General features: G+C 42.1%; 1 protein-coding gene across 1 annotated transcript; it reads right to left on the bottom strand.

The window, feature by feature from the left end:
* Nucleotides 1–188: 188 nt before the first annotated feature.
* NPM2 (nucleophosmin/nucleoplasmin 2) lies at nucleotides 189–15,714 on the bottom strand. The gene is made up of 8 exons (XM_006904362.1): nucleotides 15,660–15,714; nucleotides 15,481–15,566; nucleotides 15,219–15,344; nucleotides 2,336–2,426; nucleotides 1,336–1,541; nucleotides 1,170–1,204; nucleotides 328–358; nucleotides 189–233 (listed from the first exon to the last, which is right to left on the bottom strand). Exons 1-8 carry the CDS (start codon nucleotides 15,712–15,714, stop codon nucleotides 189–191), a joined length of 675 nt encoding a protein of 224 aa, XP_006904424.1.
* Nucleotides 15,715–15,736: the final 22 nt, after the last annotated feature.

Raw genomic sequence — 15,736 nt, 5'->3', positions numbered from 1 at the left:
CTGAATCTGGATGGTTGTGTTGAGGGGCTCTCGTGTTGTCCCCCAACACCATCATTCAGACTCAGATGGAGAGGGCCAGGGTGGGGGTGAGGCGCCCTGGGTCCACAGTACACCCCAGGAAGGCCCCCTCTGCATGGTGGTCTGGCAGGTCCTCCCTTGGTTGCTGAGGCCAGGCCCCTCTGGGCTCCTCATTTCTTGGATCCCAGCTTTTTAGGTCTGGGTGTGGATTTGGCCTATGGAGAGAAGGGAGAGCACCAGCGTCCCCCTCCGGCCGGGTCCTGGCACCCCCGCCCCCAGGAGGACCAGCCCCTTCTCATCAGCACTCACCTTCCTCACAGGGCTCTTGTCTTTACTGGGTCTGGAACAGGGATGGGCAGAGAGTTGGGGGGTGGAGGGGAGAGAGAGCTCAGCCTGACGCCCTGGCCCTCCCAGTGCCCACGCTGGCAAGCAGGGCCCTGGACACTTCCGGGAAGCAGGGGCTGTGCGGGGAAGCCGCAGAATTCACCTGTCGCCTGCCAGGGACCACTCTGACTCTCTCTCATTAAACGAGATCTTTTTTTTTTTCTTTTTAGGCTTCCATCTGCTTTTTTCACAAGTATGTATTTTTCATTACCAAAATAATGTTAATCACGTTGCACCAAATAGAGTGAATAGAGAGCAGAATAAATTACTTAATGTTATTTACCTCCCACTTAATGTTATTAACATTTTGGCGTATTTCCTTTCAGGACTTTGTTTTCTTCTAAAATTGTGAGATAAAATGAAAACGATTTAATATCGTGTTCTTTTTAATTCTATAAACACTTTTCAGGTTGCTATATTCTTCATAGGCATCTGTAACATCCACTGAGAGAATGTGACATGCGTTAATCGACTATTATATTGGTAGAGATTTAGAATGTTTCCATTTTTCACTGTTATTTGAATAACGCAGTGACGAGTTTCTTAGTGGATATCATTTCCCCCGTACGTCGAATGGGGTCCTTTGGAGGGAGTTACCATAAGATAACAGCTTAACGCTTTCCATAAAGGCCATGCCAACCTGCGGTAGCGGCACCCGCGTGCCCTTGTATGCGCACATGTGCACACACCGGGCACACCCCACTCTTTCTAACACTATATGCCTCAGCTGCAAGGGTCTGGCCGAGTTAATAGATGGAGAGAGTTACCTCGCTGCCTCCTCTTCTTTTTCCATCTTTTTTTTCTGGGGACCAAACGCAGGTGTTATTGGGAGAGTTGGGGTGAAGGCCTGAGCAGACCGCCCCCCGCCCCGCACCCGCCCCTGGCAGCGCTCCGAGGCCTCCCCGAGCACTCAGCTCCGGGGCCCCGCCTCACCTTGGCAATGCTGGTGCGCTTCGGGGGCGCCGGCCTCTTGCCTTGTTTGACGGGCGTCTCCTCCAGGGACAAACTCTTCTCGTCTTCGTCCTGGTCCTCCTCCTCCTCCTCTGGCTGCTGCTCTTCCTCCTGTTCTTCCTCCTCCTCTTCTTCTTCCTCCTCTTCCTCTTCCTCCTCCTCTTCCTCCCAGGAGAGGTCTGCACTCTCTGCAGGGCATGGTGGGTGGGGCGGGGCCTCTGAGCACAGGGTCTCTACCTGGCTTGAGAGTCGCCCTGGAGGCGCCCCAGCAGGAGCTGGAATTGTCCACCTGCTCGCCTGCAGCCCCCCTGGCCTCCCTGACAAAGGGAGAGATTTGAGACAGCTCCAGAGGGCGGGGCCGTAGGAGGAAGCAGGGGAAGGGGCAGGCTGGCCTGACTGGGTAGGAGGGGGATTCACTCTGGGAAGGACCGGGTGGGTGCAGAGGGACCCAGAGTAGGGATTCAGACCTTCTCCTAAGGGAGGTGAACCCTGCCGGGGTTTGGGGCAGGCGAGCACCCCGATGAAAGCAGCACAACCAGACACAGAAGAGGGCCAATTAACGGGATGTGAGGAGGGTCAACAGCACAGTGACGTGCTAGGGCCCATGCTGCCCTACGGCTGCGTACTCCACAGCAGACAACATGTCAGTGCGGACCAGCACTAGTCATTGTGCTCACTGCTCTTTCTGAATATCCCATTTATTCCTCATAACTCCTCTTTGAAGATGAGACCAGGTATACACCGAGCCTCGTGTTACAGGTGAGGGGGCTGCGGCCCACAGAGGGCATGGCCAGGAGATGAGAACTGGGCTTAGTAACCGAGCCCATGGCCTTCCCGTCCAGGCTACTGGCAATCATGTTGCCTTTGGGAATTTTCTCTAATAATTCAAGAATCCCTCAAGTGTTCAAGTACCTATTATGCCCTTGGCTCTGTGCTGGGCACTGCACTCTCAGACCTTCCCCAGGCCCAAGCTCGGACTCACCATAACATTCCTGGCCACTGAGGAACACGGGTCCAGAGCCAGCCCGGAGCTGAAAAGTGACTGGAGGAGAAAGCTCCAATCCCATCACGATCTGCAGGGGGAAGGATGCGAGGGCGGGAGCAGAGAAGACGGGGTCACTTCGGCCTGTCACCTGGCTGGACGCTGGCGTCCAGCAGACACACTCAGAGTTCATTCCCCAAACCCCAACCACACGCATTTCATGGGTTCTCTGGACCTCACTGTGCTCTCAGCCCCCTGGACTTTCCCGCCAAGGTGGACTTTGTCAGAGAAGAATGTAAATCTGACCATCTCATTCTTGCTACGGTCACAGACAAGCTTCCAAGCTGAGGGGCAGCTGTTAAATAGGGAAGTCTGATTGCTACAGACTAAATTATGTCCCCCAAATTTCATGTTGAAGCCCTAACCCCCAATGTGATGGTATCTGGAGATGAGGCCTTTGGGAGGTAATTAGAATAAGATGAGGTCATGGGAGTCAGGCCCTCACGATGGGATTGGTGTCCGTATAAAATGAGACCAGGGAGCTCTTTGTCTGTCTGTCTGTCTCTCTCCATGTGAAGACACAGTGAGGAGGTGGCCATCTGCGAGCCAGGAAGAGGGCCCGTACAGAAACCTGAACATGCCGCTCACTGATCTCAGATCAGATGAGAAAAGCAGACGCGAAGTTGTATGTACAGCGCCATTTCTGTCTTATAAGTAATGTGCGAAAATGCATATGAATAAAGGTTAGAACTATATTAAAGTGCTAACCATAATTTTCAGTGGATAGTACTGCATTTATTTACTTTATATTTTTCCAGACTTTCCAAATTTTTTAGAGTAACAATAATGATACTCATATTTATCGAGTTCCTACCCTGTGCCAGGCCATGTGCTAAGCGTTTTATCTGCTTTGTCTCATTTAACACCTTGCTCACGAAGGAGGTGCTATTACTTTACAGAAGAGGAAACTGGGGCTTAGAGAGATTAACTCAGAGTTTCTAGTTTAGACAGGAAGCAAATAAGTGAAAACAAACTGCAGCCGCAAAGACTTAGAAAGTGTGGATAAAATGTAATCCGCTGTTTTTACTCATGGCTGAATAGTAAGAGAAAAGGGAGAGTCTCCAAACATCAGACGTGAAGAGTAGCAGGTGCAAGAGCTGCTGCTGCAGCCACTAAAGGGAAATGCACTTGAAAAGAGCGAGGGCTTTGGGTTTTCACACGCACGCACCCGCCGACAGGAGACGAGGCCTTGGTCCAGAAGAGGAGGCTTGTAACGAAGCCCACTGTGTGCAGGCCAGGAGCCCCAAAGGACCGCAGCTCGGTTAGAAGCCCCAAGGTGAGGGTTGAGGAGAGGAGACTAAAGAGCCTCAAACCAACGACTAGAAACTGCACGCCGCCACGGAAAGGCAACGAGGAAAAGGGAGGGGGATGGGAGTCTCCCGTGAGAATCTGAACTCCCACGCCGTACCTGTCACTTGCATGACGTCTGAATTTACCTGGTGGGGACTGCCATGCCAAGGAACCTGTGTAAAATCCCAGGCTTGTGATATTCCTGGGGCAAATGGCAGACGCAAACACAAAACCGCTCTCCTAGGATACTCTCCATTCTTTTTACATGAAACTCTTTCGGGGAAAACAAAACCCTGAAGTTAATTCGCCATCTAAAATTATAAAACATACTCGAAACAATCCTGCAGAGTCAGCAGAGGGAACAAAATGACTGCAGACTAGCACGACCAACACCTGAAGTCAGAGAATAACAATCTGGACTACTAGGAACTAAGGTCGATGAAAACCAAATCTCTATAAAAGTAGGAGTCAGAACCCTAAGACGACGATACTATGACAAATAAAAAGAACCGAATGCAGCTCCTAGAAATGAAAAATATTAGCCTTGAAATAAATGGAACAAATGGTTGAAAAGCAGAATAAGCCAGCTGACACGAGACTCAGTAAACTGAAATAGTGCTGTGAAGACATCACACAGCAGGCATCGCGGAGAGATAAACAGAATGTGAAAGAGAAGCGGAGATGCTGAGGACAGGATGAGAAGTCCCAGCACGCATCTAGTCAGCCTAAGGGACTGGAAAGAATGGAGCCACCATTCAAAGTGAGAAAAACCAAGAGTTTTCCAGAAATGATCAAAGACCCATATCCTCATATTCAGGAAACCTAAATCTCGAACAGATACATAAAAATAATTCTACACTAGAACATGCAAGGTAAAATAGTAGATAACAAAAACAAAGAGTTTATCTTAAGATAAACCAGGAGGAAAGACAGATTTCCCGAAAAAGGCACGGGAACCAGACAGACTGAGGATTTCTACAGCGACATCAGAAACCAGAAGAACACGATAACATCTCCGAAGTTCTGAGGGAAACTGCCTCTGTATCTAGAATTATACAGTCAAACTATCATAAAGGGATAAGGGGAAAAGACAGGTATTTCCAGGCAAAGCTCAAGCAAGTTTGCTACTCCCAGACCTACTAAAGAAGGTTTCAAGAAGATGGCAATTAAATTGAGAAGGAAGACGTGGATATAAGAAACAGTGGTGAACAAGCAAATTGGTAAACAAGGAAAAACTTGTAAGCATTACTGTAAAATAAGATAGCGCCAGTAATGACTAGTGTTGAGTGGGTTTAAAACAAGTTGATGCTAAAACACTACATGATAACGACAACATATAAGTTAAGAAGAGAGTAATTACAGGAGTTCCCTGGATCGTCTGGGAGAAATAAAAACATTAATTTTAGACTTTGATCATGCATGATTGTTAAAAAAAGAAATTAAAGATAACCAATAAAAATTAGAAGGAGATTCTAGGGCTTCCAAACCAGTGGAAAAAGGGAAAAGAAACTTTAATCAATCTAATAAAAGACAAGAAAAGGAGAAAAAAATAAAAAATAAAAGAGCAAGGAAGGTAGAAGCACAAAGTACACGTTACAAAGAAATCCAAATATACTAGCGATCACAATGAATATAAACAGACTATACCGATTAGGTAGATTAAAACAAAGTCTAGCTACACACTCCTTATAAGATATACACCAAAACATAAGGATGGAAACACTGAGGTAAAGTGATGGAAGCATATATCCAGATGTCGCAGAGGCTTCCAGTTGCTTACGTAATATCCATCCTTCCTTTGTTTTATAGTAACGATGCCCTGATATTACTCAGATATTGTACTCAGCTGAAGACTGCATTCTCCAATTTCCTTTGCAGTTAGCTGTGACCATGTTACTAATTTCTGGACCAGTGAGTTGTAAGAGGACTTTAGTGGGTGGTACTTGTGTGATGACTCCTTAGAAGGTAGACAGAGAACTGAGGAAAGCTCTTCCCTTGCTTATTCTTTCCTATTACCTTAAATGCAGAAGTGAGGGCTGGAGCTGTCGCAGCCTTCCTGGACAGTAAGGTGATCTTGAGGAGGGCAGCTCTGCACTAAGAACTGGAGCAAAATAACAGGAGACTTGGTCTTTGGTGACCACAGAGCCACCTCACCAGCCCTCAACTGCCCATCTCTGGACTTCTATGCAAGACAGAAATAAATCTCAAATGTGTTTAAGCCTCTGTGGTTGGGTCTCTGTTACTGCTACCCTACCTAATTAAAATGAAAATGAAGCTCGTTGTACCATCTGGTGAGTGATGTTAATAATGTGGCTGTGACTCTGTGTGTGTGTGTGTGTGTGTGTGTGTGCGCGCACGAGCACGCGTGTGTGTGCACGCATGCACATGGGGTGGGGGTCAGGCGGTATATAGGAAACCTCTGTACCTTCCTCTCAATATTACTGTAAATCTAAAACCGCTCTAAAAATAAAAAATAAAGTCCTTAAAAAATGAAGCTAGTTGTATTTGTTAGAATTAAGTTTGGTAACAAGTGACATGTAAGCTCATAATGGTGGCTTACACAAGATAGAAGCTTGTTTGTCACATAAACTAAGTCCGGATATGTGTGTGTGTGTGTGTGTGTGTGTGTGTGTGTGTTTGCGCGCGCACGAGCACGCGTGTGTGAGTGCACGCATGCACATGGGGTGGGGGTAAGGCGGTATATAGGAAACCTCTGTATCTTCCTCTCAATATTACTGTAAACCTAAAACCGCTCTAAAAATAAAAAATAAAGTCCTTAAAAAATGAAGCTAGTTGTATTTGTTAGAATTAAGTTTGGTAACAAGTGACATGTAAGCTCATAATGGTGGCTTACACAAGATAGAAGCTTGTTTGTCACATAAACTAAGTCCGGATATAAGCAGTCAGCTGCAGGTATACTGATCTGCAATCACCAGGGATTCAGGTTCTTTGTAACGTGTTGCTTCACCATCCTCAATATGTGGCTTCTACCTTCTGGCCCAGGATGGCTGCTCAGATTCTAGCCATCGCATCCACATTCCAACCAGCAGGAAAGAGGTCAGAAAGATCTTTCTTTAAGGACTCTGAACATGTTGTAGATACCATTTCTGTGTACTTTCCATTGGCCAGAACTTCAAGGCCATGCCTAATTCAGAGGGACTATAGTCGTTATTCTCAGAGGCCTCGTGGCCAGTTAAAATTGTGAATTCTACTACTAAAGAATAAAGGAATAATAGGAATAATACGGAGGGACAAGAGGGAAAAAAAATAAATATCAGATGATATAGGCTTTAATTCAATAAGCATTTTAGGTAAAAAGAAACTCACCACAGATAAAAAAAGTTAATTTACAAGGAAGATAATTCTGTAAATTATATGCACCAACAACATAGTATAAACATAAATAAAACTCTAGCTTCAGTAATCAAGACAGTATGGTATTGGAGGGATAGACACACAGATCAATGGGACAGAAGACCTAGAAATGGACCCACACAGATGTGCAACTGATTTTTGACAAAGCTGCAAAATCAGCTAGATAGAGGAAAGATAGCTTTTTCAACAAACAGTGCTGGAGCAATTGCACATCTGTAGGCAAAGAAATGAACCTTAACCTAAACCTTGCACCTTATACAACAATGAACTCAAAATGGATCCTGGACTTAAATGTAAAACATAAAACTGTAAGACTTTCAGATGACAACAACAAACCCCAAAAAACAAAAACAGAAAATTTTTGTGATCTTGGACTAGGCAAAGAGTTCTTAGACTTAACACCAAAAGTCATAAAAGGAGACACTGATAGAATAGACCTCATCGAAATTAAAAACTTTTGCTCTGCAAATGCTCATGTGAAGAGAATGAAAAGGCAAGTTATAGAATGAGAATATTCACAAACCACATTTTTGACCAAAGGCTACTGTCTAGAACATATAATGAAGTAGCAAAACAAATGATCCATTAGAAAATGGGCAAAAGCCATGAACAGACATTTTACTGAATATACAGATGGCAAATAAACACATAAAAAGATGTTCAACCTCATCAGCCATTAGAAAATGCAACTTAAAAGTACAATGACATATCACTACATACATATCAGAATGGCTAAAATAAGAAACAATGACAACGTGAGATGTCTGAGGATGCAGAGAAACTTGATCTCTCATGCATAGCTGGTGGAAACGTAAAATGGCACAACCACTTTAAAAAATGGTGTGGCGGTTTAGGAAATTAACATGCAACCACCATGTGACCCAGCAACTGCGCTCCTGGGCATTTATCCCAGAGAAATGAAAACTCATGCTTACACAGAAATCTTTACACGAATGCGCACAGCAGCTTTATTCTTAATAGCTCCAAACTGGAATCAGTCCGATTTTCCCACAGACGAATCCTTGAACTGCGGTACATCTATATCACAGACTACTACCCGGCAATAAAAAGAAAACACCCGACTTGAATGAATCTCCAGGGAATTACGCTGAGTGGGTAGGAGAAAGCCAGTTCCAAAAAAGGTTATATATACATGAGTCTATGTCTAAGACCAAATTTTAGAAATTGAGAACAGATTGGTGGCTGCCAGGGGTTCGGGGTAGGGGAGAGAATAGGAGGGAGGTGGGTGTGTATGAAAAGGCAACAGGAGGGATCCCTGGGGTGTTTGAACTGTTCAGTATTTTGCTGTGGTGGTGGATACATGAACATAGGTGATAAAACTGTACAGAACAAAACCCCTAGACTGCAGCAGTGCCGATGTCCTGGTTTCCATATTATAGTTTTACAAAATGTTGCCTTTGGAGAAAACTGAGCAAAACGTACGGGGATCGCTCTGTATTATTTCTTATAGCTGAATGTGAATCTATAATTATCTAAAAAATTTCCATTAAAAATAAACATATGTAAAGCAAACAATAAAATTATGAATCCACTGAAAATCCACAATCATAAGGGGAAATTTTAACACATTTCTTATGGCAATTGATGGATCAGGGAGACAAAAAAATATGTAGATTTGAATACAATTAATAAGCTTGATTTAATGGACACATATAGATTCCTATATACTACTACGTATTAGGCCACAAGTCAATTTTCGACATATACCAAAGAATTGATATGTATGTGGACCACATTTTCTTCTGCAATTACACTGAAAAAAAGTGTGATAACCCAACCCATTCATACCTTTGGGAATTAAAAAATTCTAAGTAACTCATAATCAAATAAGAAATCATAATGAAATTAGAAAATATTTAAAATAAAATAAAGTGAAATTACTGTAAAACATATTGAGGGATGCAGCTAAAAAATCCTTAAAAAGAAATTTATAGCATTCAAAATGAATACATAAAACTTATTCAGAAAAAATAAGCTAGAATATAAATGGGATAAATACCTAACTCAGGAAATAAATAAAAGAACAGAGAAAGCAGATATCAGAAAACCAGAGAAATTAATAGAAAGTAGGGACATAAAAACATCAACGTAACCAAAAGCTGGTTCTCTGAAAATAAAAAAAGACAAATCTCTAGTGATTGAAATGAAGGGAAAAAATGAAGGATGATAAATATTATTAAGAATTTAAAAATCAGACCTAAAAACAGATATAGTCGTAATTAAAAATATTATCAGCAAATAGCATGAACAATATTTAGAAAGATATAAATGATCAGAACTTACTCGGGAGACATTTGGTTCGAGCCAAGAAAGTAACAGGGACTGAATTTATCTTCCAATGTGAAATAACTTAAAAAACCCAAACATAATATAGGAAATAATGGCTCTCAAAACACTGGACATCAATCAGGGAAGAACTGGAAGCCTCAAGAGATGGGACACATATGAAATGAGCCCAATGGTTGTCCAAGCTTCCTTCCTGGACAATGCAGCGAGGCGGAACTTGGGCAGAGCCCAGTGATCTCCGTGAGTTGAGGAAGTGGAACTGGGAACCCAGGGAAGCCAAGGCACTTAGCGTTCACAGAGCAGAGGACAGGAGAGAGCTGCAGACAGAATGCCAAGGAACCCCCCCCTCCCCCCTTTGAGTATTTTCAGTCAAATAGTGATTAGCATATGCATGTGAGGAACCGACCTGAGACTGGGGAATCACTCTGAGGGTGTCTGGAGCTCATGTAGAGTCAGGGATAGTGCCTGTTTCTAACAGCTAGAGTAGAAAATCTCATAATTTATGGGGCACCTGTTGGAGAGCTAAGAAGGGTCTCATCACAGTAATGGCAGGGGTGGGGGTGGTAACTAGATGAAATTCAGGTTTTGTCCTACCAGATCCACAAGTATGAGATGGTATTTAAGTAACTTGACTGCCTAGCACCCATTTAAAAATTACCAAAGAAGTGGGAAGCTACAATTCATAATGATGAGAAAAATTCAATCAAAACTAATATGAATTATAGAATTAGTAGTTAAGACTATAGTCCATATGTTCAAGAAACTAGAGGAATGATTGAAAATATCTGAGACATGGAAGACTCAAAATTTCTAGAGATGAAGACTACAATATCTGAGATGAAAATACACTGATGAAATTAACAGCAAATCAGATACTGCAGAAGAAAGAAATAATGATATTGAATAAATAAACACTATCCAAAATGAAATACACAGAGGAAAAATACTTTAAGAAAATGAACGGAGCATCAACGAACTTTGGGACAACTTTAAGGAGCTGAGTATATATGTAATTGGATTCCTCAATGGAGGTGAGAGAGAAGGGGGGAGCAGAAAAAAATATCTGAATAATGGCTTAAAAAAACTATCAAATTTGTTGAAAATAATAAGCCCGCATATCTGAGAAGTTCAATGAACCTCAAGGCATTTCGTAATCAATTTGCTCAAAACCAGCAGTAAGGAGAAAATCTTAAAAGCGGCCAGAGGAAAGAAGACATTATATACAGAGGAGTAAAGCTAAAGATGCTCGTAGATTTCTCCAAATTATGCAAGCTATGTTTGGAGAAATCTACTAGCAATAAGTGTTGAAATTTAAAAAAATAGTTTTTTTTAATCCAGTGGAAATACCTTTTAAAACTGAAGTGAAATAAGGACTTTCACACATACGAAAGTTGAAAGAATTAATCGCAAGCACAGACCTGCATTACAAAAATGTTTAAGTCCTTCAAGCAGAAGGACAATGACACCAAAGTGAAAATCTGAATCTACCCAAAGGAATGAAGAGTACCAGAAATGGTAAATATAAAAATGTTTTATTCTAATTCCTAATCTCTTTAAAATATAGACCATTTAAAAACAAATATAATAACAATGTGGTGTGGGATTTATAACATATGTAGAGGCAAAAATTACTACAATAGCACAAAGGATAAGAAATGAGAAATAAAATATGCTGTAGTAAAGTTCTCATGTCGTAACGTGGCATAATAGTGTTTGAATATAGACAGTTGTAAGTTAAAGATGTACATTATAAATTCCAGAGCAACTACTAAATAATAACAGAGTGAAGTCCAGCTAAGAAGTTGATAGTGGAGATGAAAACATAATCATAAAAACCACTTCGTTAACCAAAAGAAAATCAGAAAAGAAACAGGGATGGGGCAAATAGGAAAACAAATAGCAAGATGGTCTATTTAAGCCCCATCTTGTTGATAATTACATTAAATATTAACAGTTTAGACACTCTTAATTAAAAGGCAGAGATTATCAGATTGGATAAAAGACTCGATTACACTGTATCTAAAAGAAATCCACTTTATATATAAAGATACAGAGATTAAACATAAAATGATAATAAAGAAACTGGAAAAACATACCATACAAACACTAGTCAAAAGAGAGCTAGATTGACTATCTGAATCAGACTAAGTAGACTTCAGAATATTTACCAGGATAAACAGGGACGTTTCATAATGATAAAGGAATCAATTAATAAAGAGGATAGAGCCATCCTAGAAGTGTATGTGCCCAATAAAAAATACATGAAGTAAAAACCAAGAATTAAAAGGAGAAATAGACAAAGCCACAATTATTGTTGGAGACTTCAACATGCATCTCTCAGTAATTAATAGATCCAGTAGACACAAAATCAGTAAAGATAAAAAAGACTTGAACAAAACTATCAACTTGATATAATTGACATTTACAGAGAAATATACCCAACAACAGGAGAACACACTTTCCTCAATTGTAAATGAAATAGTCACCCAGCAAGAACAAGTTATGGATCATAAAACAAGTTACAACACAGTTTAGACTGAAATAATATAGAGCATATTCTTCGACCACAATAGAATCAAACTAGAAATGAATTAAAGAATCTTAGAAAATCTTTTCGAAATATCCCAGTGGCCAAAGAAACTATAAAACGATTTGAACTCAGTATAAATACGTGAAAAACAGTACTTATCAAAATTTGTGGGATGAATAAAGACTTGAACAGATAGTTCTCCAAAAATGCCCAATAAGCACAGGAAGAGATGCTCAATGTCATTAGTCATTAGGGAAATGCAAATCAAAACCACATTGAGCTATCAGTTCACATCCACTAAGATGCCTGCTCAAAATTAGACAATAACAACTGTTGGGGAGGATGTGGAGAAACTGGAATCCTCATAATTGCTGGTATGAATGCAAAATGGTAAAGCAGTTTGACAGTTTTGTCTATAGTTTAACATATACTTACTTTATGACTTGGCAAGTTCACTCCTAGGTATTTATGCAAGAGGAAAGAGAACAGATGTCCGAACAAATACTCACACTCAAATATTCACAGCAGCTTTATCCATAATAGTGTAAAACTGGAAACTACCCCAATGATCTCCATTAACAGGTGAATGAATAAACAAAACTTTATATATGTGTGTGTGTGTGTATATATACACACATGCACACACACATATACACATATATATATTTGTAGAGTGGAACATTACTTAGAAAAGGAGCACGTTACTGTCTCACCAACAATATGAATAAATCTCAAAAGCGTATGCTAAGTGAAAAAAGTTGGGCACAAAAGACTACGCATTGCATGATTCCATTTAATGAAATGCTAGAAAAAGCAAAATTATAGTGACAGAAAGTAGACCAATGGATGCCAGAGGCAGTGGTAGGTGGAAGGGATTGACTGCAAAGAGGCTTGATTGTGGTGATAGTTACATAATTATATACATTTGTCAAATGCATCAAATTGTATACTTAACATTGATGAATCTCATTGTTCCAAATTATATCTCAATAAATCTAGTAAAAGAAACTGACTCAGAGAAATAGAAATATCTGAGTAGATCAAAAACTATTAAATAAATTACGATAACTTAAAATCAAACCAGTCCCACATAGTTTATTTGCTTATTTACTCACTTCTTCATTATATATTGAGTTCTTACAGTATACCAGGCACTCTTATACAGGCAGTGTGGATAATGCGGCAAACAAAACAGGCCAAGTCCTTGCTCTCTTGGAACTTATATTCTGGCTGGGGAGAAAGAATGCACAAATGAAAACTGATGCCAGCGATGGGTCCGACGGGGGAAAAGTGATTATGGGTGCAGAAGGAAGAGGGGATGCTGTCTGTGGTCAGGGAAGACCACTTTAATGAGTTGACATTTGAACAGAATGGATGAAAGTAAGGGACAGGTGTGTCCCTGGCATGGGGAACAGTAAATGCAAGGACTCTGAGGGTTATGTTGGGAGTTTTCAAGGTACAGTCAGGGAAGCCATTGTGGTTTGAGCAGGGTCAAGGGGGAAAGTAGCAAAGGCTGAGGTCAAAGAGGGTGCCGAGGGTCAGTACATAAAAGATCTGGGATCTCATTCTCAATCAAGTGGGAAGCCACTGACTTAGCTAAGTATTCTAGCAGAGAAGCAACACCAAATTTTGTTCAAAAGAATCTTTCTGGCAGCTGTGTATAGAATAGACCGGAGGTTTGAAAACTTTTTCTGTAAAGGGCCAGATGGCAAGTATTCTAGGCTTGTAAACCATGTGGTCTCTGGAGACGACTCAACTCTGCTGTTACAGAGTGAAAGCAGCCATAGGTAATATAGAAATGCAGGAGTATAGCCGTGTTTCAATAAAACTTTATTTACAAAAAACAGGCAGTGGGCTGGATTTAATTCTGCCAGGGGAAGATCCTTGAAGTATTCTATAGGGGACCAAGAGTGAAGGCAGGTAGACCAGGTCAGAGGCCCTGCAATAAAACTGAGCAAGAAGTGATGGTCACCTGCACCGGGGTGTAGCAGGGAGGTGGTGAGATGTGGTCAGATTGGGGTGTATCGTGAAGGTAGAGCCAACGGGATTTACTGGTGTTTCAGATATAGGGTGTTAGAGCGGGTCTTTTTTTGCCTAATTGGAAAAGAAACTACTGGGATAGGATGGGGTTTGGGGGTAGAAGAGATTATAGATATAAATCAAGACATTGGACTTAGATTTGTTAAGTTTGGGTTACCTATTAAATATATTAATTTGGATAGAGGGTCTGGAGCACAAGAAAGAGGGTGCATATACAGAAATAAATTTCAGAATATTTGAATAGATGATCTTTAAAACCATGGGAATGAATGAGATCTAAGGAGATCTCATAGATAGAGAAAAACATGGGTTTGAGGGCAAGTTTGACAAGATCTGTTTCCCAGGTCTTCAAGGACAGCTAATCCTAGTCTTATATTCCCTGTTCCAGCACACGGAAAGAAAGAAGCCTCCATCCCTCAGTTCATGAGGCTAGCATACTTTGATACCCAAATAAGAGAAACATATAGGCCAAGAAACTGATGAGTATATAAGTTTAAAAACAAGTCAATATATTAACAAAGCTATGATGAAGGAGTGTTTATTTTAGGAATGCAAAGTTGGTTGAGTATTATTCTGTTAACTTACCATATTAACAGATCAAAGAAGAAAAGAACCCAAGATTATTTGAACAAAGAAGCACTTGCCGATTATTCATGATTAAAAAGAAAACCCAATTTTAAAAGCAGAGTCGGACTAGATGGGGATTTTCTTAAGCAGACAAAGGGTATCTACCAACCCATCATACTTAATGGAGAAGCATTAGAAGCATACTTTTTGAAAAACAATCAAGGATGAAACAAAGACATCTATCATTATCATTTTATCCAATAGTATACTGGACGTCCTAGACTGTGTCGTAGGATTAAAACGAACACACCAAAAACATGAAACTGCCATTTTTCACAAACAATGATGATTTGCTTAGCACACTCAAGATAAATTATTAGAAATAAGAGAATTTCTGGATCCTCAATCAATATGTAAGTCATCAGCAGTCTGCTGTCACTAACAGTAAATGGTTTAAAACCGTGATCTTGAAGAGAGGTTATTTAACTCGCCCAAGGTCACACAGCTGGTAGAGGGTGGGCTGGGATGGAATCGGGGGCTCTCTGACTGCTGAGGCCAGGCTTTTAGTCACAGGCTGTACCTCCTGTCTGGCGTGGCTACACTGCTGCAGGGTAGCTGTGTCTCCGCTGTTCCATGCCCACCCAGGAGGTGAGGCCAGCAGGGGCTCCTAGGTCCGGCCGCGCAGTGCTCCTAAGCCCGCAGGGAAAGGCTTACCATGGGCAGGGCGGAGGCCTGCAGCGAGGCGATGGTGATGGGCTTTGTCCTCTTGTCCTCCTGGTTTGCGGGGGGCAGGATCTCCACGAGGTTCATCTCCTCTTTGGCTTTCTCCCCCAAGCAAATCTGAGAGGGTGGACAACAGGCAGGGCGCCGCATCAGCCGAGGGCAGTGGAGGGACCCGTGTTGCCCGCGTTGGGACCAGAGATTCCCCCTGCTCCTCTGTAGTGGTCCCTCCTCCCTGCCGTGCGGGGACACCCACCGTACTGAGCAGCACTTTACAGTCCTGCTTCCCCTCCTTCTGCGGTTTGAAGGTCCAGGTCCGCTTCTCCTGGTTCAGCTCACAGCCTGGAAGGGCGGGCGGGCTCAGGGGAGACGTCCCTTCTTCCAGGTAGTCCTCACCCCGGGGGAAGCGCCCCCAGCACCCCGGTGCTCACTCACCCCAGAGCGTGGCTGGCGCGGCCTTGGCGGTGCTGCTGGCGCGGCTGCGGTTCATGGCGTCGCGGGAGCCGACCGCG

Source organism: Pteropus alecto, unplaced genomic scaffold, assembly GCF_000325575.1.
Source record: "Pteropus alecto unplaced genomic scaffold, ASM32557v1 scaffold160, whole genome shotgun sequence".
Lineage (NCBI taxonomy): Eukaryota > Metazoa > Chordata > Mammalia > Chiroptera > Pteropodidae > Pteropus > Pteropus alecto.
The sequence above is the reverse complement of the archived record's forward strand: the minus strand, read 5'-3'. Positions and strand labels throughout refer to the sequence as shown.

Excerpts from the sequence above, each read along its gene's own strand:
- NPM2 (XM_006904362.1), bottom strand. The coding sequence starts at position 15,714 with ATGAACCGCAGCCGCGCCAGCAGCACCGCCAAGGCCGCGCCAGCCACG. Across the intron at positions 15,567-15,659 it reads CGCGCCAGCCACGCTCTGGG|GCTGTGAGCTGAACCAGGAG; the intron begins GTGAGTGAGCAC and ends CCGCCCTTCCAG. Across the intron at positions 359-1,169 it reads AAAGAAGAGGAGGCAGCGAG|ACCCAGTAAAGACAAGAGCC; the intron begins GTAACTCTCTCC and ends TCCCTGTTCCAG.